This window comes from Megalops cyprinoides, chromosome 9 (assembly GCF_013368585.1).
Source record: "Megalops cyprinoides isolate fMegCyp1 chromosome 9, fMegCyp1.pri, whole genome shotgun sequence".
Taxonomy (NCBI): domain Eukaryota; kingdom Metazoa; phylum Chordata; class Actinopteri; order Elopiformes; family Megalopidae; genus Megalops; species Megalops cyprinoides.
In genome coordinates, this window is record NC_050591.1 from 17,078,370 (window position 1) to 17,105,843 (window position 27,474).

A 27,474-nucleotide genomic window follows, 5' to 3' on the forward strand; every position below is an offset into this window, starting at 1 on the left:
TGACAGAAAAGTACCATAGACGTTATTTGAAAGCTGGAAAACTAGAAGCTTGAATGCTTGCTTAATGCTGATTTTATGTCTAAACTCATGTATTTTGCATTAGGAAAACCAATTCTTTGTTTAGTTTGCAAATCTGTAATTACATAAATTGCAGTTGTTCATGATCACTCTTAATTCCTTTCAATCCAAGTTGTGTTTTCAGAAAAGAGGGCTTTGGGGTGTGCGCATTTTACCACCTTCCTTATGTTGTGTTACAAGCTCTTGAAACACAGAGGTCCAAAGACGCTGGCCTCGCCTGACAAGCGCTGCCTCCCCCTCAAGCCCACTAAATAAATAGCTTTTTAAATCCAAGCCGCATGATTCATTCAAATATTAACAGGGTTTCCCTTTCAGACCTATCAGCGCTGGCCAGATAAGTAAGAGGAATAGGCTGAATAGTGCCTGTTAGCTTAATCAGATCACAGAGCAGCAGCTGAATGCCTCAACTGATTCAGAGAGACTGAACCTGAATGGGCAGGAGTCAGACGCTCCTTGGAACAGCGCCTTGCACGCACAGGCCGACAGGTGGGGGGGGAACAGCCACCCCGGCATTTCTTTCGCCACGTCTCCCGACGGGTTTGCGGCGGCCACCCCTGCCGTCTTGCGGTACGTTGCCCAGATGTGTCGTCCTCCTCAGCCTTTAAAAGCCTCATGAATGAAAAAAGGCCATAATGAAAAAAGATTATGACGACCATAAACCATAGCAGTAACGACCCATCATTTACAAACAGTCACATTAGCGAAACCCTCAACGCGCTTTTTCCTTCATTCCAGGCATTAACTGTTGAGACTGCTGCTTTATTCCTTCAGAACAGCGCTGATCAGGCAGGCGTATTTTATCGTTGCAGTGCTATATGAAAAAGATCGCTCTGAACCTGATCCCTCTGATAGCTTTCTTTAATGTTCTAGGTTATTTTTACAGCTATTGTGTTACCTCCAGCTCCAGCCATTTGATCTTGTACATATGTACATATTTTTGGGGAGTTATTGTCATTTTCGGTGTGACCGGGGTGTATTAGGCAATGTCCTATAGCCTGCGAAGGTAGATTGGTCCTCCCCAACAGCACAGGCTGCCTGTTACCTGGTTAGTTTGTTTTTCCACCTTTTGTTGGTGGTGAGAAGGAGGCCACTTTATCCCCTTGTCTGTTTTTTTCTCGAGCTGTGTGCTCACTGCTCTACGGGGTATCTGCAGTGATGGTTCAGGAGGGGTGGGTGCCGAAGCCATACTGGACTGTGCTCTGTGGGAGAAAGGATGTAGTCTGAGCCCTGAGTCTCTCTGCGGTTTTTACATCGTGACTCTCGGCTCAGATGTAGTGCGGGAAGAATTTCCGAGTTTTAGACTCAACCACAAGCTGAGGTAAATTGGTCCTGGTGCATGAACACGTATCTTGCATTCTCTGGACAATTAAACTTCCCCCCTGCAATGTGATATATTTATCTACTCATCTCTGGGATGTGTGTACATGTGCTGGAATCATGCACAGTGTGCTTATGAAGTTCAGCAAATCACAAAATTAATGCTCCTCTTCATGACTGAACTTACCCTGCCCCTCTTCATCGTCGCAACTCACTCCATAGTAATGCGAAGTAAATAAAACAGAACAACTGAACAGTGAGGCTAATGTGAGCACTTGCACTATGCATTGCGTGTAATTATCTCTGATTTATTAAGCGCTTTGCAGTGGGCAGTGAAGGTGTCACTGCAAGGTCCAAAAGAAATGGATCTATGTCATTCAAAAAAGCAGAAAAAAAACATTGCAGCTGATCGTCTGAAAGGGTTCATCATCTGATGGTGTGTATGGGAGTTATTCAGAGTGAGGAGTGGAAAATAATTAGTTCCTTATACCAGTGAAATATATGTATCCAGTGTCTGGACTCCACACTGTAATGTGCAGGTTGCATTGCACCAAGTTGTGTGTAAATTTCTGCAGTGGTTAAGCTGTATCTCAGCACAACCACGTACAGTATGCTGCAAGCAGTGCTAAGTGGTCCCACACAGACTTCTATGCAAAGTCCTGCTTCTGTGGAAATGAGCTGGAAAAAAAGGAGAAGCTTATGAAATGTGTGTGATAGCTGAAGCCAGATCTAACTAAAGAAATGCCTGCTAAATATTAAAGGGGAAGGCGAGAGAGCGGAGCTGGGGCTTTTGAACCCTCATTAACATGATAATGAGGAGCAACTCTGGAGCAGTGACGGGGAGCTGGGGCAGAATGGCTGGGGGGAGGGGTGGCTGTTGGGTGGAGGGGTGGGGGTATAGCTGTTGGCTTGGTGGTGGTGGGACAGTGGTAGGGGAGAGTTCTCCAGAGACTGTGGAGACAGCCAGCGGGTCCCTGATGGGGAATGCAGGTGTGGGAGCGACAGTGATCCATCGCTCCAGCGGCAGGCGGGAGACCCCACTTCCACTTTCACACACAGGCCTTTGTCTGCTGGAAGGAGGTGGGGGGGGTGAGGGGGTGTTGGTGCAGAGAACAACCTCTCTCTGACTCAATCAGGAAAGAAGCTATCGGATGACGATTTCGCCAACCCCCCCACCACCCCCCCCGGTTATTTTTTTGCCAGATTTTCCACTTCACGTGTCAGCCACGTCTGCCGCCCACTCCTGCTCCAATCTTCCCCAGCACATTGTTGCTGTGACACTAGCTCTCGGTTAGCACTGAGGTCACAAGCTGCCAGCTTCCCATAGAACAGGAAAAATACAAGCATAAGGGAATACTGTGCAGGATTGAAGACATTGTAGATTTTTGTTTCCATGTATGTATCCAGCCAGTTTTTTGTTTATACCAGCAGGCGTAGCCATAACTGTTTCTTCAGAAAAGATCATTGAATGAAAGCATTGAAGATGCAAACTTCAAAACTGCTGTTTCAAGACCAGTCCATCATAGTAGGATCGATACTGTGGTGTCTTCATGTTTTTATGAAATCATAGCAGACTTCCTTCCAGGTAGTTCTTCAAGCTCTTCTTAGCTATGAATAGTGGATACTGCCGTTTTCAGTTCTGTCTTCTGAAGGTCCTTATCAGAAGGAAAAAAAATCGTGTCAGGAGGGGGTACATTAAAAAAGAATCAAGAAAAATGTGTCGTGAGTATTTCCAGGAACCCCCGTCTGAGTCATCTAACTTATCTTGAGCCAGGAGACATCTGCCGACTCATTCCGTTCTCAGGCACAGAAGCGTCCAGCTAGTCCCAAAGCTAATCTGTTCACCTCCTATTAACGTAAAGCTGATGAATGTGAACATCGACATTGCATGACTAAAACTATCACCTGCCCTGCAGTAAACAGCGTTGCTGGTCGTGACTGAAATCGACTGGAATTACATTACCAGCCCTCTGGAAATAGGCCCGTGTCAACTCAAAAACAACAGCGAGTGAGACAACAAAGGCTGACAAATACAACTGAGGTAAAAGTGAGTCAACAGGTGGTAAGATGCGCACTGGATAGCCAATGTGTAGATGGAGGACATGGGACGGCCATGTTGCTGAAGCTATATTGCTGCTTTTAATGATCCTAAGCCTCTTTTTCATCATGCGATCCGGTTGGGGCTCTGTAGACCAAACAGCCTCTAGAATGGGGAGTGTCGACATTACCAATTGAACTAATTGAATGGTTTTGCACTGGTGAACAATCCAATAAGGGTGACTGGGCTATTCACTGAACAGGAAGGTGTATTAAATCTGACTGCAGTCTCCATGGTAATTGCATTTACCCCCCACATTGAGCTAGAACACCCATATCAGGTTTAGGGCCTTTAATGAGAAGTATGCCCTCCTAGCTCGAAGAAACGCATACATGCCTGTGTGCACACACTCAAACGCACTGCATCCTTGAAGATAATGACCCATCCATTTCGTTTTTGAAAACTGTGATACTCAAATGTTATTTCCAATGATATTCCTTCTGTCATATCTCCACACTCACAGACAAAATATGCATTTTATCAACAGCTATCATGCACAGGACTCCTATCTGTTTGTCAGTGTTACTTAAACACAAAGGCACTTTGTCCTCAATAATACTGAGCTGATTGCAGAAGAATGAAGGAGGAGAATAATTGTTTGGGAATGACAAAATGAACAAAACGCCTTTAAACAAAAGCAGCCTTTGGCAGTTCCTTTGTCAAGGACAGGTCTCCCCTCCTGTACGTTTTGCTTTATTCTGCGTCTGCTTTGCTTTGTCAGCACGTCAGCAGTAAACACCAGCAGGAAAAGCTGCATCTTAAGCCGCTTGCTGTCTTTTCTGCTCCAAAGTGAAACTTAATAAAAACTTCTGAGGCAAAAGTTTGCTTAGGAACACGTGACTTTACTTTTCATTTCATGTATATTTTATACACACACACATATATATAAAGCGAGAGAGAGAGAGAGAGAGAGAGAGAGAGAAAGAATCATAAAATATGAAGTAAAATAAGATGCAGGTGAAATGAAAATGCTGGACCTGTCTCAGTAAAATGTGATTGTCAGCATGTCTCCTATCCAGCAGAATTGGAGGTAGAGAAGGGGAGGATGGGAAATATAGAGCGAAGGCAGAGTGACATGCAAAGTTAAATGTATGTCTGCAGTTATACATAATAAAAGACTAGAAACTAGATGTTCTAACTACTACTACTAACTGTGCTGTTCGCTGTACCTCTCAGCCAAATCTTGCTTTATGTTCATTCATCGGTGGCATCTGCAAACTCAGTGCATTAGTTACCTGCTTCTGAATGGTTCTCACCTGTTTTCTCACTCCTGTGAAATGCAACTTAAAAATCAGAGGTATGGACTGCCTGTGTGAGGTTGTAGTAGTTACATTGGAGTAGGGGGAGGTGTGGAGGAGGGCACAGAGCACAGGTGGGATGCTTAGCAGGGCAGTGACAGTTGAACCACAGAACTGTTGTTTTTTTAATTTTGTTCCGCTAACATGCCTGTCCATAATTTACTTTATATTCCTTCACCTATATGTGTATTTGTATCCTATTGTATTTGGATAATGGAGATTTAGAAATTTTTTAATTACTGGGGAGTCATAATAGAGTCATAAGGATCCATTCATTTTACTTCTGAACGACATGCTTTGTTTTTAAGTTTAGAAATGAAGTGTCCTGTTTCTAATGGCTTCATTCGTAAGATTTAACCTACAAAATGCATGATCCTTTCGTTCACCTAGTGCCAGTGTGTAGAGTCCCTCTAATTTTATTTCAGACCTTTGTTTTTACATTTCTGTTTCAGTAATTGTTCATGATAAAGGTACAGATTATTACCTTTCTCACATCTCCTGTTAAATGTCACCTCACAGTTCATGACATCATTCCTGAGCTTTTAAATATTTATATCTTCTAATGGCTACACACATATGAACTACTTTAGTATCAGTATTTGTGTTGCACTCTGATAGTTGCTGTAAGCATTATTAATATTTATGAATGCTTGTGAATGTCATTGTGTCAATGCATTAGTAAACTGTAGTCAAGCTGATAAGGGGTGTTGATTAACCTACAATGATTTCTTTCTTAACGCGTGTGCAGACTGCAGAGATGGAGGACTGTTTAGTAAATGGCTGCAAAAACTGCTGTTTTTCAGCAGTTTTGGCTGCACTATTGAGAGCATTTCAATGCGTTAAATGCAGCAGTACGCTAACTGCTTTAGCATTCCCAGCTGCACGGAAAGATGACACGCACGTCAGTCTAGTCCTTCATCTGCCAGAAGAGCTGAGACTAGCACGGAGCTGCATTTGCACTTAGCAGAAGCAAAGATTCCTCTTTGGCATGTAAATGAGCCATCGCACACACAGAACAAAGTCGGAGTACCAGTGAAACGCTCTGCGGAGCTTGTAGCCCAGGAGGACGGGTCCCATCCACTGTTTAACTTCGAGCTCGATTTGGATCACTTCGAAACCTCTTGCTCTGCTTGGGCTGAGCCAGGTCAGCCAAGCGCTTGAATGATTCAGGTGGCTCTCGCTCTCACCTCAATTGCCTCCTCTCTCCCTTCTTGGAGTGTCCAGCAGAGCTGGGCTAGCAGACATTCAATTAACACTCCTCTTCTGTGGGACACTGAGTCTCAGAGCCCCCCCCCCCCCCCCCCCCCCAAGCACTCTGCTACCCTCCTCACACACTGCTGTACACATTTCAGCGTCAGCAGGTTTCTCATTAAAGTTTTCATCGGCATTTTGTTTCCGCCCTCGCAAGGTTTTGCACTCATTTGCTTAAAGCTGAGATGCGTTACGAGTTAGCCTGAGGTCTTGGGAGACTGCAGCTCAGTCAGTTTGATGGATACAGCACTGTAAAGGCTGAAGAAGCGCGTTGCAGTGGGTGAGTGGTGGAATTAATTATCCCCAACACACCAGGGTCAAAGGAGCAGAGTGGCGCTCTCGAGACTCTGTCGCCCTTAATGCTGTGGCTGAGACGCTGCGGAAGGGTCCGTTTTTGTAACCCCCCTCTTCTCAGTCCACCCCTCTGTTCTGAGTCAGAGCCAAAAAAAACTTTCTCAGGTACAAGCTGCACGTCGTTCAACAAACCAGCAACGCAAGTCTTATGATTAGGAGAGATTGAATCTGTTTAGATGCAGCACTTTGCAGCCAAGTGCAGTGAAAGCAAATTCAACAAAGACCCAAAAAGGCTGACTGGGGGATGGGGGTGGGCTGAAGATATTTTTTTGTCCCGAGGCTTCACACCTAACCTTGTTGTGGGGAGCAGTGCTTGCCGTGCTATCAGAATCTCAGCGCTTATAATGCTCCAGGACCAGACTCAACAGCCTCCGCTATTTCAGTCAGCCTCCCTGGAAAATCCTCTCTGGCGGCACTTCTCAGAAATCTCCGGATTTGATCAAATAAGTTGTCACACCATTTTTGTATTCCTGTTATATTGGAGGTCAGAGATGAGAGGTCAGAATTGATTTGACTCGGGGTTTATTCCATTAATGTGGAAAAAAAAAACAAAGCATGTGTACGTACCTTTAAGGGTGTCACAGAATGAAGTGTTGCGAATTTGATATTAGACTTAACATGGGTGTAAGGGGGAGGGAATGAAACCTTGCTGCACTGACAGAGGCGACATCAGAAATCACACAGGAACGCGGCATGCGGCATGTGTGCTGGGGTGTGAGCTCCAGACCATTTTCAGATCTGACCCACACAGGTGCAGTTTTGACAGGAATACAGCAGTGGCAGATTACTTATGCTGTCCCCCTAGGGCTGTCTCGGTGTGGGCTGTCATTATAAGCACACACACACTCTCTTTTTCTCCTCCCCCCATCTCTCTCTCTCACACACACATACACACACACACACTCGTAGACAGACACATTGTCTTACTAACAACACAGTGCACGTACACAGTCACATGCATGCACACGCACATGCATGCACACGCACGCGCACACACACACACACAAACATACTGTAGTACAAGTGCTCCCTGATCCATGCACTAGTGTTGACATTTGAGTTTTTATGCAGGCACTATGAACACCTGTGAACACAAGCACAAGGAAAGCCGAGACCCTCCTTTGTATTGCTCTGCTGACAAGTGGAGGAGCTAGGATTACTGTGGGCCTTGGCCCGGTGTGATGTTGTGCAAGCGTGTGGACCATGGGCAAAGAGGAGTGGGGGTTGAGCTTGGACTGGAGAAAGGGGGGGTGGTGGAAGAGGCGGTGCAGCTTGGAGCACGGTATGAATGAGTCAGCGTTTGCTTGTGGTCTCTGGCAGGTGAGGACACATATCAGAAAAAGGCGTGGCTTTAATGCAGAGTGCTTGCATGGGGACGAAGGAGAACAAACACTGTAGCACAACTGTCCAAACATCAGTTTCTGTCAGAATCTACAACTCATGCATTATGGAAATACTTTTCCCACCCCCTGCATTCTTCTTTTGCATAACTTAATGTGCAGGATCTTTTGAACTTGCTGTCCTTTTTAAAGCAGTCTCCATCCTCAGGGAGGTTCACCAGGCTTCTGTAGACTGTGGATAGCATACTAACCAGAGCCTCCAGAAGTGGGAGAAAAGCAGAAGATTGGGTTCATTAGTCTCTGGTATTGATGTAGCCGTCTTAGATGCACGGCACGTGGCTTTATTACGCCATCCACCATGGTGCGGAAGGGTCAGAGAATAGCTTTCAGAGGAATAATAATTTCCTTTAAGTTTGAATCACTCAAGACCAGACCCCAGTGCAGACCTGCTTTACCAATTTTTAGTTAATAATGTTGCCTAACTCACTCTTCAGTGGTATACTTTGTCAGGGACAGGACAAACCTCCAGAACACAGCCTTCGCGTTCCATTGGTTTGCCTGTGGTACATTTTGTTGTTCTTTGCTGATTCAGAGGAATTGTGGGTGACCAATACCTGTGACTAATTTCTTGAAGCAGAAAGAAATCCTTTAAGAGGCCTAAAGCAGAAAGTGGGGAAAGGCAGGGAGGGGGGTTTACAAACAAAAAGCAAGAAACAACCAACTAAATAACAGCTACTTTCTGAATACCAACTAAAAAAAGCAAATTATTCAAATTATTGAATCATCTCTCTTTACCCAAAGGTACTCACATTTTACATAGAAAACTAAATACTGCCAATTTTTAATCTGTGATTTATACATACTTTTTATGAACTTACACAATCGTCAGGACATTCAAAAGGTAATTTAAGATGTTGTTTTAAGTACTCAAAGCCACAGTGTATTATGCTTACTTTGACAAAAAACTTTCCATGAAAATAGGATTTAACATGCCTACTTATCTGACATAGAATACAAATAAGTATTTTGTCAGAAGTATCACTGTCAATAACAAAATTAAATCCTTTTGAAGACAGAACATGTATTTTGAAGCATTTTAGCCACTGTTTGCATGATAACTCCCTCTTGACTTTGTACACTGGGCTTGACTGAAACAGACCAAAAAAAGTTAGCATTGTTTTAGCAGGGTTTTGATTTAGCTCGGGGTTATAAAAAGCCTGTTGTTTTTGGATATATGAGGACAGATTGTGATGGGGATGGAAGGCAGTTCTTCTCTAAGCTGTTATTAGATGTGGATCAGACGTGGGTGACTTTGCCAGTCCACGGTAGATCCCGCCAGTGGAAACAAGGAGTCATCATATTGTGACCACTGTGGGTTTCCTCTATCTCCCCAACATGGCATTTACGGGATCATGGGCTCTCTCAACTCTGGGAAGCGTGCATTTTTGTGGCCACTTATTTTTGAGTCGCTTTCTCTTTTTGGACATAGAGAAAAAAAGATGAAAAAAAAAACATTTGACTTCCAGCATAAAACATGACCAGGTTACATGCACAGGTTTAGTTATGGTCAGATGTTTGAACCCACAGAGTGCTTTAAATTGTCTTGTTTTGTTTTGTTGCTGTTCTGTTCCTTTTCTCTACTTTTTTAGGTTATGCTTTATGTTACATATTTTCTTCAGATAATTGACTGTTGTGAAATTACACATGCATCACCAGTCCTCAGCCTTACAATTATTTTGTTCCTTCCCAGCTAGCTACTGGTTTTTCTAAACCATGCAATTGAGTAGCAGTGTTTAGAAATGGCCTATAAAGTGATCTCACTCGTCCCGGTTGCTTGGCTACTCGACAGTCCCAACACCGCAATCCGTCTTATTGATAATATGAATAATTAGTAGCTTGTCAGCCCAGGAGACGAAAGGTCAAGTTCTGAACTGTTGTGTATCTTTGCGATGCAAAAACTCTCCCATTGTGATGTTGCCTTCCTCGCTGACATGTCTTTCCCTCTTCTTTGTTTCAGAATGGAAGAATGATGGCATGGCTGTAAATATGGGCCACTGGGCAGGCATGCAGACCGTTCTTATTTGCCTGGCCCTCCTGCTCCTCCAGCTTCTGTCCTGTTGTTGCCAAGGCCTGCAGGAGCCTGGAGCCGTACCCCGCTTCCTTTTCACACATTCGCTCTACAATGCCACTGTTTACGAGAACTCCGCTGCACGAACCTACGCCAACAGTAAAGTTAAAATGGGGATTACTCTAGTTCACCGCTCATGGGATATCAAATACAGGATTACTTCAGGAGACGAGGAGGGATTCTTCAAAGCCGAGGAGTATGTTCTGGGAGACTTCTGCTTTTTGCGCATTAGGACTAAAGGTGGGAATTCGGCTATCTTGAATCGGGAAATCCAGGATCATTACGTGCTGACTGTGAAGGCATCTGTGAAGGGGGATGTCTTGGAAACGTGGACTAAAGTCAACATACAGGTGCTGGACATGAACGACTTGCGGCCCTTGTTTTCTCCCACAACCTACTCCGTCACCATTCCGGAGAGCACCCCGCTAAGGACTAGCATAGCACAAGTCACGGCCACTGATGCAGACATCGGCTCCAATGGGGAGTTCTATTACTTCTTCAAGGAGAAGGTGGAGCTCTTCACTGTACACCCCACCAGCGGGGTGATCTCCCTCAGTGGCAAGCTGAACACTGACGAGCAGAGCAGGTACGACTTGGAGATCCTGGCTGTTGACCGGGGAATGAAGCTGTATGGGAGCAATGGGGTTAGCAGCACAGCCAAGCTCTTTGTCCATGTAGAGCGAATCAATGAGCACACGCCAGTCCTCAGCGTGGTCACGCATGTCCCCTCCTCCCTGGATAAAGATCCCATCTATGCTGTGGTTACCGTCGAGGACCTGGATGATGGGTTAAACGGAGAAATAGAATCAGTTTCCATTGTAGCTGGGGACCCTTTAGAACAGTTCACCCTTGATAGATCAGCGGTAGGTAATGAGTTCAAGATAAAGGCAACAGAGCCGATAGATTGGGATAATTACCCACATGGCTTTAACCTTACCCTCCAGGCTAAGGACAGGGGCTCCCCTCAGAAATTTTCAGCAGTGAAGGTGGTGCATTTACTGGTGAAAAGGCCTCAGCCTGTGGAAGTGAAGTTTGAAAAGGAAGTGTATGAAATTATGCTAAATGAGATTTCTCCTCCTGGCACCATTGTAGAGGCTGTGAAAATTTCCCCTGAACCCGATGATGCAGAGTACATTCTCAGCCCTACAGAAGACTCTGCATATTTCAAGATGAACACCTTGACTGGCGTTATCACTACAGCCCGTCAGTTTACCATGGTGAATCAGGAGATGTTTGAGCTTGAGGTAGTCGAGGTAGACAGTGAGCTGAGAGCAAAAGTGAGAGTCACTATAGTGGACGCTAATGACAACACCCCTACATTTGCTCAGTCTGCCTATGAAGTGTTTGTCAATGAGAGCATTCCCATTGGAACTAATGTTCTCACAGTGTCTGCCGTAGATAATGACAAGGGAGAGAATGGATACATAACCTACAGCATTGCCAGCCTCCAGTCTCTACCATTCAAAATAAACCAGTTTTCTGGTGTCATAAGTACAACGAAAGAGCTTGACTTTGAATCCTCATCAGAGAGTTATGTGTTCGTAGTCAGGGCCTCAGACTGGGGTGCGCCTTACAGGCGTGAGAACGAAGTCAACGTCACGGTTCACTTGGAGAATGTGAATGACAACCAGCCCTTGTTTGAGAAAATAGCCTGTCAAGGGGTGATCTCTCGTGATTTCCCCATCGGCGAGGTGATCACCACCATGTCAGCCATAGACATAGATGAGCTGGAGCTGGTAAAGTATAAGATCCTCTCTGGAAATGAAAGAGGCTTCTTCGATCTGAACCCAGACTCAGGGGTCCTGTCTCTGCGGAGGTCTCTCGTAACTGCCAATCCCAAAAATGGAGTCTTCAGTTTGAAAATAACTGCCACTGATGGAGAGAACTTCTCAGATCCCATGTTTGTTAATGTTTCCGTTGTGCACGGAAAAACCCCTTCTAAGAGCTTCAATTGCAAAGAGACCAGAGTAGCTCAAAAGCTGGCAGAAAAGCTGCTCAAAAAGGCCAAAGCTAACAGCAAGCCCAAAGTCGAGGAAGGGTTTATTGATCTGTTTTCTGTCAATAGACAGACACCACAGTTTGATAAGTCCTTTCCCTCTGACATATCAGTGCGTGAGGATCTCAAGGTTGGTGCAAGTGTCTTCAAGGTGAAAGCCTACGATGGGGACACAGGTTTCAATGGTCAGATTGTATATGCCATTGCCGACGGCAACAAAGACAGCTGTTTCAACATTGACATGGAAAGTGGTCTGATAACCGTGTACCTGCCAATGGACCGTGAAAAAAATGATCGGTATCTTCTGAATATCACCATCTGTGATTTAGGCCAGCCACAGAAATCCACGTGGCGACTGCTGACAGTGTATGTTGAGGATGCCAATGACAATGCACCACAGTTTCTGCAGGATAGCTACAGAAGTGTTATCCCAGAAAACACAGCCATTGGCACAGAAGTGATTCAGGTAGAAGCCACGGACAAAGACCTGGGACCTAACGGTGAGATATACTACACTGTACTGACAAGCACAACTCAGTTTGGGATCAACAGCACAAATGGAATTGTCTATGTTGCTGGCCAGCTTGACCGTGAGTTCATCTCAACTTTTACCCTCAAAATTGAGGCTCGTGACAAGGCAGAAAAAGGGAACCAGAAGTTCTCTGTGACCACGCTGAGAATATCTCTGGAGGACGTCAATGACTGTGCCCCTGCCTTCATCCCCAGTTACTACAATGCTCGCGCCCTGGAGGACCTACCTGTGGGCACTGTCATAGCTTGGCTGGAAACCCAGGACCCTGATCTGGGCCTGGGTGGCCAAGTCAGATACTCCCTGGCCAATGATTACAATGGGAAGTTTGAAGTTGATAAAGCCAGTGGAGTGATTAGGTTGACCAAAGAACTGGATTATGAGAAGCAGCAGTCCTACAACCTGACAGTTCGTGCTAAGGACAAAGGACGGCCTGTCTCCCTCCTTTCTGTTTCCTTTGTGGAGGTGGAAGTAATAGATGTGAATGAGAACCTGTATGCCCCCTACTTTTCTGACTTTGCTCTGACTGGATCAGTGAAAGAGAATGCCCGCATAGGGACCAGTGTGCTCCAGGTTTCTGCCAGAGACGATGACACCGGTAGAGACGGAGACATCCAGTACTCTATACGTGATGGGAGCGGGCTGGGAAGGTTCTCCATTGATGAAGAAACAGGTATGTCCTAAGTGGAGGCCTAAACTGTGTTGTTATGGTTACGATTTTGCGTTTTGTGTTTGGTGTTTTTGTCTGTAGCTTCAATGAGTTTACAGCTAATTACTTTATTTGATTAATGGTCGATGGTAAGCAGTCCAGGCAGGAGTAGATTGTTTTAAAATAAATGCTTGTCCTTTTTTAGTGTATAAGCTGGCTAAAAAAAAACTGAGTCTGAATCTGCTGTTACTTAACCTTATAAGTACTGTGGGTAGAACTGATGTGGGCATTGTATGAGTGTGAGACAAATGAAGAATCTAATTGTAGAACTGAGCCTCATGTTGGATCGCTGTTCTTAAGAGGAGTTAAGCTTAGTTTTAGTCTAGGAGAGCTGGGTGCCAGACTGAATTACCACACAGAGCTCTTTATTTACATTTAGTGCAGTTGTCATGTCGTTTCACCCTCACCCAGACATTTGGCCTCTGCTTCCTCTCTTAGCTGCTTGGACACTCTCACTGAATGTGTTGGCAGATCTTTTGTTATATTATGTTGTTATATTCATTATATTATGACTTGTAGTGTTCCCTTAAAAGTGGAAGAAACGGTACGGAGATGCCTGATTAAGGGAGGTAGTTAAACAAGTTTGCGGTACTGTTTGGAAGAAAAATACCTTTGATGCAATGCAAATTATCCGATCATTAAAGAATTGCAATTAGATGCAATGCGATGTGGGATACATAATCTGAAAGTGTGATTTTTCATTACATCAGAGTCTGTAAGATGACGTGAGTAAAAACGCACTGGGGAATCCGCTCTCTTTCATGTTAAGGATGAATAAAATGCTCAACTTCATACTCTTCCAGAAGAATGTTAGGAATGACTAGAGTTTGGCCGTGCTTAATGCCGCAATCCATGCATGCAACAATCCGTGTCTGTGTTATTACTTCTGTGAACCTGCATCTCCTACTGGGTCATTTGACTCAGAATTGTGGAATAAAACATTCATAGAAATATGTTTCAGAGGAGGCATTTCCAGGGTGTGTAGACAAATTACTGTCACACAGTTCAGCTCAAACATTCATGAGGAAGCACAGCAGCTAACCTATTACTGGAAGTCAAACTCTACCCCTAAACTATGCTAAAAGCTCGCTACAGGATAAGCGCTGAAAGCAAAATGGCACGCTCGATTAACCATGAGCGAGAGCCTTGGAAGAAAACTACAGAGAAAGAGAAATGGGAAAAAACCCCCTAGGACTCTCGCTCTCTGCTTTGGGGATAAGTTAAGTTTAAGATGGCGTGAAATAATATCCCTGTTAACTGTAAAACACAACAAACGTCACATGGTCATGAATTGCTTTGCAGAGGTGGGCAGGAGGAAGAGCTGTGGATCTTCAGCGCTCGCCAGTATTTCACACGGCTCGTGTATCGATCGGTCCCAGAAAGGGTGCTAAATATTTGTCTGTTTCATGGAACCCTCAAGCAGTGATCACTGATGAGGCATATCATCAAACATGTGTCACCTCACATCTCAGGAAAAACAACTGTAAAGCAAAGTAACAATTAAAACAGAGCATAATCAGTGGATTGATTAGGGAGGTGCATTATGGGAGGTGTCAAATACAGTGTTTCTATTGCAAGGAGCGACAGCCACACCAAGATGATGCATTTCTGACAGGAGTACATTTTAGCTCATTCTGTGTTCTGTGATTGTGTTTTTATTGATGATTGGGTTTTGAGGTCTTTTTCTGCCAGTTTGGCTGGTGACTTGGTTAAGTCCTCTCCCTCTGATATTTACAAGTGATTGTAAAGCAAATAGATTGTTTTTATTTTTAGCATGTACTGAGATCAACGATGTGCTTTGTGTCCGTTGTACTTGTTTGGTGTGATTTCCCACTCCAGCGAAACAGGAAAACTGGTGCTCTCTCTGTGTTTGTGTGTGTATGTGTGTTTGTGTGTGTGTGTGTGGGGGGGGGGGGGGGGGGGGGGGGGTATGAAGGGGGAGGGGTGATAGACTTCAATAAACCGTGTAATTCCACAGAACCTATTGCACTTTTAACCCCCCTCCCCCCAGGCCCCTTGCTGTCCCCCGTTGATGACCAGGAACAGAGGAGATGTTTTGAATTTATAGCCCTTGTTAGCTGTGAGTTGGCAATGCCCATAAATCAAACGGGCTGCAGTGAAACTCCAAACGCCAATTACAGCCTTAACACCATCGCTGCCGCCCACGGTGACACGGGGCTGCGGGAAACACGGGGCCGTGGATTCTACCTGACAAGAAATGCATGCACAGTTGAGCTGAATTAAATGGAAGTCATACCTCAACCTCTGCGGACTGCTGTGATGTCCACTGCCGCTTCAGTGCATGCCACTCCACACAGTGTATTGCCACCTCCTTTATTCTCAACAAGCACTCTGACATATTATAGTTCTAATTTGTTTTGTTTTCGCCGTTCTGGCTGTGAATATTCATTTGAATGTAAGTCGAGGGGAATTACACTCCCCCAGTGAAATAACCTTTAAATGATTTTAAACTATATAACAAGTGAGCATATTCTGCTTTTCTATATTTCTTTAAAAACAAAAGCACAGAGTGGAATAAATTGCAGAGGATTTTCTTCTATAGTCATGGATTCTTTTCTTGTTATTATGCTGCTAAAAATATTACCATTGCCACATGCAACAGCCAATTTATTTCAGCTTTCTTGTGTGTTTTCCTTTCCGAACACAGGTGTCTCTGATGCTTTTATGTGTGTACACTGAAAATAATAATACGAACCTCTTGAATGCCCCCTCACCATCCCCCGTCTTCAGTAAATAGGGGATCTGATTTGTGAGTACACAGGTTACCACCCATATAGTTACCTGACACAGTGATATCTGCTGTCACTTGAAAACCTAAGATAAGTGTCAATAGCCACTTATCCACTTGGGACCATACTGTAAGGAATGATAGCCAGGAACTTATCCACAAATCCTGAAAGGACCTCTATACTTTCTTCCTGAAATGAGAGCTATGGCACCTCACATCACATTAAGTCCCATCTAAGTGTCTGAGAAGATGTGGAATGCCGAAGTGTGGCTCACAGACAACATAGCTGAGCTGGAGTCGGGAGTATGTGCAAATTCTTCTGGCTTTACTAGCTAGCTAACTTGCTGTTGTTTCAGTGGAAGAAAACTGTTAAACAGTTACACACAATGTAGTTGTCTAAATTGAATGGTCTAATGGTTTAATGTCTGAATAGTCTAATGTCTCTGTTGACTCAATGGCATGATTGCCCTGACCAAATCTTAACATCGTGAGGTAGCTGCACTTGTGGCCATATTACGTCATGAAAAGCACAATGGAAAAGTTGGTGTGCCATTAGCCCTAATTCTTCTGAGCTCAGGTTCTGACAGTGGAAACGGGCCCATAAATGCTCCCCACAAGAACTATTGGTGTTACAGGCATATAAAGGGCCCATTTCTGTGGAGGATATCCCTTCCAACACAGGGATCTAGCACCCAGTAAATGAGCACTTTCTTTCCTCTTATGCATAAATAGGAAGCACTTAAAGTCAAGATGCTTAATCTCAGTGTCACCCTCCATTGGAAATGATTTGAGTTTGAAGAAAGACAGCTAGAATAAGAATGTTGGTAAGCCCAAGGAGATGCCTGTGTCCCTGGCAATTAATTTTGAAGGGCTTGATTTCCTGTCTTTTTTTCTGCAAAGACATGACCTTTGTGGACAATTCCCTCTCACCTCTGAAAGCATCTGCCTATTATATAGATACACACACACACACACACTGCTAAATGTGGGAGAGAATAAAGCACAGATATGCTTGGCTAATGCTGTAGGTAAACCTGATATAATATATTCTGTTGTACCTTTAGTGTCACTGAGTGACAGTAATTCTGAATTGAAATGATATTTCTGTACCTTCTCATTCACAAAATATGCAAGCCAGGGCTAGGGGTTTCCAGATTATTTGAAATGAGGCCACAGGAGTACAATTGGAGGGACTCATGGAGGTTTAACTTTGATGGTGTATTTACCCCCTGTGACGTTGTCACGTACTGTGTCACCTGTTAATCCCCGGTCAGGCAATGCCGTGGCATGTGCTGATTTTCCATTAGAGAAGCCACCGTCTGCAGGAACCGACGTACATTTAAAGTACGCTGCAATTCTTCATGAAAACGGTAGAAACATCAGTCTTTGTGTGACCTGGGTTGTGACATTAAAATAAAGTGCTGCTGGGAGATCCTCGGGAGACATTGTTTCTTCTCTTCTTACATAGCATTATTCATCATACTAACAGGGAAACACCCCCACCCCCCAGCTGTAAATCTGTACTTGATAAGGCATTTTGAGACTGGCAGTTTTATACAGAGCAATATGTGTCTTTGGCTGACCTTGCTGTTTGTCAGTTTTGAGTGCAGGTTTGAATTTTGCATTTGCTCTGAGCCTGAGATCTTGCATTGCCCTGTGTTTCAACAAACCGGCGGGAGAACAAACGATCAGTTTGCACCTTTATCCCAGGTAATACAATCCTCAAACACTTTTACAGGCACCGCTCAAATTCTGTACATTGTCAGCAAATAACCTCGTGATTTTCTTTCTTGTACTTGGAACACTCTGCAAATGAAAACTATACACGCTGTACATATATAAATCTCAACAGAATGCAATATAGCTGTTCAGTGCAGTTTTGTGCATATAGCAAGGACGTAGGGTAGCTAGTGTGACCTAGCCCTTTCTGTAATGGATAGGGAATGTCTCAGCCCAGGAATGTCTCTCCATTCATTCAAGACTGAAGCTAGGCTATTTATAACCACCGTGTACAAGCAACTTTTCATCACTGGTTTTCTAGACAAAAGGAAAATTCATACATCTAGGTTTAACGATCCTGTAGTCTCACAAACAGTGCCCTGAGGAAACCTCAGGAGTTTGGTTTTCAAACGTCAGCCTTTTCAATCACAGGAAGACAGTTTGGCAGCTTGTGTTATATTTAGCTTTTTATGTTAGCTGTATTTCAACTGTGTGTTCTGACCGTGCCTTCCGCAGTGAGTCTCTTTTGGTCTTTATGACACCACACGCACCCCTTTGAACCAGTCAAGTTTGATTTTTTTTTTTCTGGATTTCATTTAGTAAGACATTGTGAATTAACAGGGCACGTGCTGGAACAAATTAGTTGTGTTGTGCATGAAGAGGGAAAAAAAACATTGCTCAGCCTTGTGCAGTAAGTCAGTGCCTCCTGTGTTATGCAGCACACTGGAATGTATCGGACGGCATGCTTGGCGTGTGTCAATCCACCCATCGGAGTGTGTATTGTGCGAATACCAGCCTGAGAGGAGCTGAAGCGCCTTTGAAATCCTCTGCTCCTTTTTCCAAGTGTGTGCACGATGCCCTGTGCGTATCAGCGTCCAGCTGAGCTGAAGGATTTCAGGTACGGGAGACCGCGAAACGCGAAAGAGAGGTGTCTCAGAGCCAAACCGGCTCAGAAAAGACTGTCTGCTCCTGGGCCGGTGCTTCTCACAGACAAGATTGTAGATTACGATTCGGCTTTTAAAGGTTTAGCTTCTGGGGACCTCCTTGTTTTCAGATTATTTTTGGAATAGTAGCAGGGCTTTACCCTTGGATCTGGTACGTTACGCTAAATCCGCAAATTGCCGAATTTATACTCGATTTCCTGTGCGAGAGAAAATAACATTGGTAATGATAGCTTGTGGTTAGGCCTGCTCACAGGCAGCTTTTTTCTCTGTTTCTCTGGTGTTGGCGCTCTCTGTGCGGAGATGCACTGTATAATTCTGGAAAGGAACGCTGCGGCACAGAAACCAATTAGGATTAAACCAAGTCTGTATGAACACCCCCCACCCCCCAACCCCCACCTTCACCGTGGAGGTAGCTGGACTCAACCGTCTGTGACCCTGCAGAGCTAATGCGGGGGAAAATCTGAAATGTAAACCTTTAACACCATGTCCGAAACAACGAGAATGCTGCCTGACCCATTCTGACACATGGCACCCAAAGGCGTAAATACTGTTGCAGCGTTGACCATTCTAAATTTTAGGACATCGGTGACTGTGAAATTTGCGTTCGTTCTTTCAGTGCTGTGCTATTTTTACACCTGTCTTGAGTACGCACAGACACATACATTACATTCATCCCTCTGCAGATATTTTGGAAGGTATGGTTTACTTTGTCCAGGGCTTCACCGTGTCTGAACAGGATCTAAAAGCAAACATAGGAAAACATTTTGTATCATTTTACATCAGGCTATGGTGGCTATTTCCTGAAGCATGAATTTCTATTAGGTAGGTGCCTGTATTTTTAATCGTCTTCTAGTAGCAACAGTAAGACTTCATTGTGCTACTTCATGTCTCAGCTTTTATTTTTTACATACTGTTCTATGGGAATTCAATGAGCATTAGGAAAGAGCTCTGCTTTCTCTTTTTCTGGTTCAGTGAGACTGTTCTAAGGCTATAAAACCAGATACAAATATATAGATTAATTGCATTGGCCTGAAGATGCGCAGAGGATTATCTTAGGGTCTAAAATTGCAAAGATGCATTATCATGGTTTTTATTCATATTTTCTCATCAAAGCACATTTACCAAGGCGTATGTGTGTACATTTGTGCGGATGCATTTTTGTGTGTGTCTGTGTGTTAGGGTGAGACATATACTTCTCTTGGCCAGCTGAATATAGCTTTCCATGGCTCAGACAGTACCAAGGACAGGATCTCAGCTCTGACCTTTCATCCCCTCACTCCTGAAATAACATGCTGTCTTTGAGAGGGTGGTGTGCTTTACTACAGAGGTTAAAGTTGAACTGATGGGAATGCAGACAAGGCGTGAAGAGGCTGGAGGGTGCTTCTGTAGACAAATTCTCACATGTCTCAGAATTTTTTGGCTGGGTGGCAGGGTTGGTCTGTGTGCTACTGATGGATTTTGTCCCTAGGTAGGGCAGAAATGGATAGGTGGCAAGACTGACACAAAAGCTGAACTATCATGCAGAAGGGAAGTGGTAGTGTGGAAACAGTGTGGACTGTGTAAAAGACACCATTCACCCCATTTGGAGGGGTCTGTGCTTGCTTTTTTGTCCTTTGTCATAAAGGAATTCATTATGTCAATGAAGAGGCAATACATATTGAGGTATCTCTTTCAAAATCAAAATATGGAAGGGAACATGAGTGTGTAATTATTTTTTTGCAGGGTTCAGCATTAGGTTTTTTCCTCATTTGGCAGGTTGTAGCATTAGGATTTTGCGAATTAGAATGCTGAATTTGCTCTGAATCAACACTTTCCCCACCAGGCATTTGGGCAGTTGGGCCACTGTAAAGACTGAATGCTGTTTATGTGAAGAATGAGAGTGGAAAATACCTCTGAACAAATTATTTGTGCCTTTTATATCTTTGGTACAAAAGGTGATTAATAGGTATTGGTTGTGGTAGCCCAGAAAAGGCCCCCTAAATAAATAAAGAATGTTATTTTTGAAGTTGTGAAGTGGTGCTGCCAGTGTTTCCAGTGAGGCATGTTCTGAATACTAGTTAAACTGCTTTGGTTTATTGCTTTCTTTCTAGATGAGAACGATGTCATTTTTTACATGTGGTTGACATAAATGCGAGTTTCATATATGCTGTATATGATATATGCTCTTCATGTATCATTTGTTTCTAAATTGTATTCTGTAATTCATCTAAAGTTGATCTCTCTTAGACATCTATGCTGTACACTGTGTGTTTGTACTTTACCTAAATAGCTTCAGACAGTATCCATTTGTTTTAATGGATAAAATACTAATACATATAATGGCACCCACCAAAAAGATGAATACTAATATCCACAAAATAGATATGTGTGATGTCGCATTTAATTTATTGGACATTATATTTTTTTTATCCTTTATATGACAGTGATGGTCTTCTAAAGGCACGGTGTCAGATATTTAGCTGTCTTACCATCAGAGGAGAATGAGTTCAGATACTGTTAGCAAGAGCAGGCAGTGTGGCTGGTATCTGGCACTCTCTTCAAACCTCTACAGAAAACAAACAACAGGTGAGTGACATCACACCTCCAAGAGATGGGGGATTAAGCAGGAGTAAAATATGACCTGAAGATACTCAGTGACAAACAGCTTTTAGGCTCTAGCTGGCTTTAGGGTATTGCACAAATTGTCCTCTACTTTTTGTTCCAAGAACTTACAGAAACGAAACTTTTATTTGGATGTTCCATGAAACCGGTAATTCATATAAGCTTTATGTGTGCCTGTTGAATGCAGATTAATTAGAAATGCAGAAGAACGCATTTCAGTTTATTTGGAGTCTGGTGCCATGTAATCCCTAGATATTAATCTCACGTGCAGCTACTGAACTACCGTGAAAGATAATGGCTTTCGGCTGAGGCAATACAGTTGGACTGCTGTCTGCAGGGATAATGCAAAAGCTGGAGCCGTGGTCTGGAATTGGCATTCCAGTGTTGCTGTAGGAGTCATCTTGAATGCAGTCACGTCTGCATCACCATATTTATCAGCCTTTCATTTCGGAAAATCATTCTTCCCGTTTGCAGGGCATCAGACGTCACCAGTGATTTAATGGGGTTTACCGCACGACTACAGACACCTTTTCCTTCCTCTTCATCAGGATGGTTTGAAAAGAAAGTGGAAAGTGAATCTGTAAAATTCAGATATAAGTTTCAGATATGTGCCTCACAGAAAGATTGCTGACCTGTCACATGAATGCCTTTACTGGTATTCAAATGTACGGTCGCGGGAAGAATCCCAGTCAGAGGTGACATTCCAGTACATTCAGTATTTATTTGCCTGGTTAACACCATGACCATGGGCTACATAAAACATCAGCGTATAATTGTATGCAGTTTCCATGTGTACAGCTGGATACTTGGCAGTATGGGTTGAGTAGCTGGCTTAAGGGTAAATCAGCCCAGCCTCACCTGCTGTTCAACCAGTTACCCTATGGTCCAGTCCATACTGCTCCACACACTGCTTCTGACAGAATGGGGCTGTGATTACATGGTATTAAACAAGTTTTTCCTTCATGGCGTCAATTTCTTATCTCAAAGACAGTGGAAATGTGTATAATTGTTCATTATCACTCCTGGCACCCTAATCATAGTGCTCGACATGTGGAAGTGACACTTTCTTCGCAGTCTAAGTGCTGAACTTCACATTGCTGACGCAAAGCCGTCAAAGTGTTAATTGGATTATTCAAATTAACCTGATCTCATTGTGTGAAAATTAGGGATTCCGTTGGATTTGCTGAAAAGATCTTCTCTAAGGGACTGCACCACACACACAGTTACATATTGTACCTTAGCTCGTTAACAGCTCTTTCTGTTAGGGATATTATAATGTCTTATTTAATGGTGCGTGAGTTTGACCAAGTTTGTGAACAGTCTAAAAAACACCTTGCCATTGCAGTTTTATTGTGATTGGTGTTTAAGTACAGAGGGAATCACTGTGGTAAAATCAACAGAAAACGATGGTCAGACCCATCTCACTTCTGCATTAGGGACTAGTTGCTAGTGTAGCACCTCACTTGTGTAGTTAAGTATTGCTTATAGCCCAAAGCCTTAACTTCTTGGAAAGCCTTTCTCGTGAGATGGAGCTTTGCATGAATAGAGCCTTACCTAAGTGTAGGAAGCACACCTTCTTTGTGTGTAGGGCATTGGCTTATGTGTTGGAGATTTTGCTCCTACAGGACGTTGCTTGCTGCAGGTACATGGCTCAGCGCTGGGAGTTCGGCCTGACCGGTTCTGCGCGTGTGCGTGAGAGTGCGCATGTTTTCGAGTGTGCTGTTGGTGTGGTGGTGCCGTGCTGACTCCCCGCTTTTCCCTGCCAGACCAGCGCGTTCCTGGCCAAAGCCTCTGAGCTCAGCGTCAGTCAGCAGTAATGCCCACATCCCTCCGTCTCGCTGTGGCCACACGCTGGAGCCGCCTTGGTGAACCCTGCACTGGGAGCCGTGTCTCCGGCTGTCTGTCTGTCTGTCTGAGGGCCGGAGCCACCAAGACCCGCAGGCTCAACATGCCTACATTTCTTGAAAAGCAGATATTTAAATAAAAAAAGTTTCAGACTCATTCATATTGGGCTTTAACATGGAGGGCTATGAGTATGTGTTTTTTGGACAGTCTGAAAGTAAGCACATGTCCTCTAAGAAATATGAAAACTACTGGGTAAGCTGCACTTTTTCTGTATTTCATTTTATGGATCACCGGGTTTGAGATACTCACAAAGATATTCTGCTCGCTTTTGTCTCTTGAATATATTCACATAGTCATGTTTCATTAAAAAACTGACTCCACTAAGAGTGAAGTAAAAAAAAAAGACCTCTGCAGTTCGTAAGTGCTTTTCTCTTATCTCCTACTAAAAAAGCATAAACCAGAAAAGATTTCCATCACCTCTCTATCTCTTCCTACCTAATTGCGTCCACTCAGGAAATTCACTTGTATAACTTCCTCAGTAATCGCTGTGGCAGGTTTGGCAGCGCTGCATAGATTGTCCTGTATCTGCATAGATGACCCCTTTCTTTTTAGTTCAGACAACTGTTGCGTAACTTTTGAGCTGCAGTGTCAACCTCACTGAATAAGCTTGACCTTTCCTCTTTCTGTGCGGTGTTTTCTCCTTTGAATTTAACTGGCATGGGCCAAAATATAAGCTGGGAGAGGCCAGACTGAACCTTGGCTGTCTTTAAAAGGTGAGTTTGTGAGGAACATCTTGAAGTTGGAATATCTGACATTGGACAAGTACCACCTTTTTGTGTGTCCTTCTAGAATAGCACCCAGTTTTCTGTTAAAAATTCAGCTCACCCCGTCCCTGTGTCCTGGACTGGTCCACAGTGTGGCTTATTGCCTCCACAGTGAAATGCAGGTGTGCTTTGATTCATAGCTGCATTCTTCCTTTGGGTTCTAGTGCAGACTCTAGTAGGAAGCTTTTCTGCTACTATAGTTCTCTTTGTCCAAGGGCACTCTGCCCATATTGGTCTGAAGGCCGCAGCTGGAGCTGAGATACAAGTACATTTTCAAATAATAATGCCTTCAGTGATAATCACCAGAAGGACACAATTTCACAGAGTGGGGTCATCTGTGCTCTTACTACAGCTATGTAGATAGCAGTCCAGAGAATATCTAAGCATCTCCCTGATATTACACTGAAACAAATCAATGCCTCTCACTGAAAGATACCTCATCTTCCTGCGATCAGGTTTTTCCTCACAGTGGAAATTTCAGCTTGCAATTCACAGAGAGAGTGTATAGAATATAAATGATTATGAACTAAATGGTGTTTCCCTTCATGGCGGTTGGGAGCATTGCCAAAGGTTAAGAGGGACTGTAGAATCTCATTTCTGATTGGTCTGCTGATTGCTGCACTGGTGAGATGGAGAAGCAGCCAGTATGTACATTTTTCTAGATGTGCTTTTTGTCTCCACTCTAACCACCGGCACATCTTAATGACAGCCTGCATCATGCAGTTCTGAAAATACAGTGATTTTACCTCCCCATTGAAAATGATGTCAGTGTATCAGGGCAGTCTGGTGCAAGAGGAACCCTCCAAGAGCCATTCCTCTGTCCGTGAGAATGTGTATGCGTGCGTGTGTGTGTGTGTGTGTGTGTGTGTGTGTGTGTGTGTGTGTGTGTGTGTGTGTGTGTGTGTGTGCGCGCGCGGGCGTGCATGTGGGAGAAGGAAAGAGAGCATGTCAAGCATGTCACATTCGAAGCGGAAGGAAGAGGTTCCGTTGGTCCACAGTTTGAAAGTTACTGGAAATTTGTCGGCTTTGTTGGAGTTGCTAGGTTACTGCTCTGTGTGGAAGAATGCTCGCTCAGAGAAGCGCCCAGTGCACCCGTCTGATGTCCGGCTCAGGGGCTGTGTGCTGAGCAAACACTGTCCCTCTTTCTCTCACCTCCCCGTTACTTGGAGCAAGCCCTCCTCTGAACACACTGGAAACTACGAACTCCCGTCTGCCCCCGCGTAAGAATGCCCCTTCTTGTACAATTCAATATGAGGTCTGTTTTTTTTCCTTTTTCTTTTTTTTGCCTCCCTTTCATCTCCTTTACTTTTGTGAAGTTAATACAAAAGTGAGTCTGTGAGTCCCATTGTTTGACATAACTGCCATCTCGCTGTGGAGATGGTTAGTTTTAATGGCTGAGTATGATAACAGCAGTGTCTTGTTCCAGACCCACATATTTGCGTTTTCCCGCTAACAGGAGACCTGCTGTTGTGTTTGTGCATTTTTTCCATATTTTGTGGCAGCCCTCGTGGTGTATGTCTGTCGTTACTTTTTTTCTTTTTTTTTTTCTTAAAGGAAAACTTTTTTTGGTTGCTTGGTTTTTAAAGATTTTTTTGTGTATCCCATCTTTTAACCCCCCTCCCCATGACAGCAGAGTTTTATTCAACCCTTATGACACTCTGCTAGGAATGAAATATGTAAAGGAATGCTAATATTCCTGAGAGATGAGTGACAGGGGAAAAAATGGCACCATAGGAGGTCTTGTGAAAAGAACAGTGGGGGTACTAGCTCCACTGGAAGGGTTGAATAATAAACAAAAATCACATTATGATTTGGGGACAGTGGAGAGAGAAGGACAGTGACCAGCCCCCCCCCCCCCCCCAACTCCTGAAAGGCTTCCATAATACCAGCTCTGAAGAAAGAGGAAAGAGGAGCCACCCTACTGATCTGTCCAATCACAAGCCAGAAACCCTCAGGCAGTCACCCTCACCGAAACTGAGCAATTGCCTTTTTACTTCACAATGGAGGTGACATTTGTTTGTTTTTATAATTGGTAATAATAGTAATAATAATAATAATAATAATAATAATAATAATGTATGTCATGCTTGGAAATTATGTGGATAGGAATATATGTTGTTTTACATTGCTTACAGCTTTCTTTTATCATTAGTAGCACAAATAAGACAAATAATCCTTAGCAGAGGAATAGCCTTGTGCCACACTTCCTCGTTGCCTTTAATCAGTGGATGGGATGCAGCCCTTTCCTCGGGAAACCTTTGGAGGGGGGGTTCGGTTAATTTGGGCTAACACGAGATACATAGTGAGAGAGGGAAGACTGTGTTGGTAGACAATCAAGATGGCGAAATGTATTACAGAGATGAATCCCGGCTAATTTGATTAGCGCGCACACACGTCCCAGCCCACGCACGGACTGCGGGCTGTAATTAATGGCAGCGCTAAACAGCTGCCAAGGTGGCATCCCGTCTGCAGCTGAGGATCAATCAAAAGGAGATTTGATTTAGTCCCCTGGCAGGGGCTCAGCAGGGAGAGAGGAGGACCTCGCCGCAGATGCGCTCGCGACCACTTGGAGAGCACACGGAATGGCGTGCCTCATAAATCACAGGCGGCGAGGCATCCCTCATGGCCTGACACCCCTCCCCACCCCCATGTAGGAAAGGATTGGATGAAGATGTCAGCTACAGATAAGGATTTGGCCTTGGGGAATGTTCTGTGTAGGATCAGCAGGAATATAAACTTTTATATTCGTGTTCTTCAGCGGTTCCGGAGGCCACGTACGCTCGTTCAACGGTTTAGTTAATGGCAGGGAGTTCAACTTCATTACTCAGATGTTCACATTACAGCCAGAATGTTTTTACAGGACCGCCTTAAATGAAAACAAACACGCCCTCCCACGACAGCCTGCTGCCAGTCCTCACTGCCGCTGAAATGGCCAGTGGCTCCCCTGAGTGTATTGTAAATCAATGTTATAATTGAGACAAACTCATATCGGAGAGGGAGACAAACGAAGATGAGGGTGTCCGTGGATGGAAATCAATGTAATGATGGTCAATCCTAGAATTAAAGGATTGAAGCTAATACAGTTGTCAGGCGCGGTTTTGATGAATATTGACTCGGCTGCCCACTTCGTGTGCTGCGTCTCTGTTCTCTGCACGTAGACAGTAGCAATTGGTGGTGCGAGCAGAGTGACGTACCTTCAAGTAGGAGGAAATGGTATATTTATTTTTTCCCCTTTTTTTCTTCTTTTGCCCTCTTTTCCCCATCCTCCTCCTGTTATGCACACACACACACACACACACACGCACAAATACAAAGCTATGACCATATAATAGCGTTTTCTCTGTGACATTAGAATCTGCGGTATGCTGGCCATGGCCTAACGCTGCGTAGCAGGCAGGCCATTGAAAGCAGGCCTGGGGTCTCAAGCACAATGAGGTAGGTTTATTTATGAGTCCAGGCTCACATTCCTGCAATAGTCAGAGTCCCTCAGGCCTGTGGCCCCGACGGCCTGCTCCGACATGTTCAACAAACAGCTCCCGCGCTAAGCAAAACAGAAGGACTAGACACTGTTTACACTTTTGCCCTATCCAGCTGCCATCATTCCTTTTACAGTCAACCAGGTTGGGCACGCTCTGACTGCTGTACAGGAAACTGTCACCAAACCAGCCGCACTCAGCAGAAATACAGATGTAAG

At 44.1% G+C, this 27,474-nt stretch overlaps 1 protein-coding gene across 1 annotated transcript in view; it reads left to right on the forward strand.

The window, feature by feature from the left end:
• Window positions 1-27,474, forward strand: part of fat3a (FAT atypical cadherin 3a) — a 187,466-nt gene that overhangs the window by 35,663 nt on the left and 124,329 nt on the right. Inside the window, exon 2 of the mRNA XM_036536092.1 lies at window positions 9,754-13,062. Within this exon, the coding sequence (XP_036391985.1) occupies window positions 9,771-13,062 (3,292 nt within the window). The 5' untranslated portion in view covers window positions 9,754-9,770. The remainder of the gene's footprint in view (window positions 1-9,753; window positions 13,063-27,474) is intronic.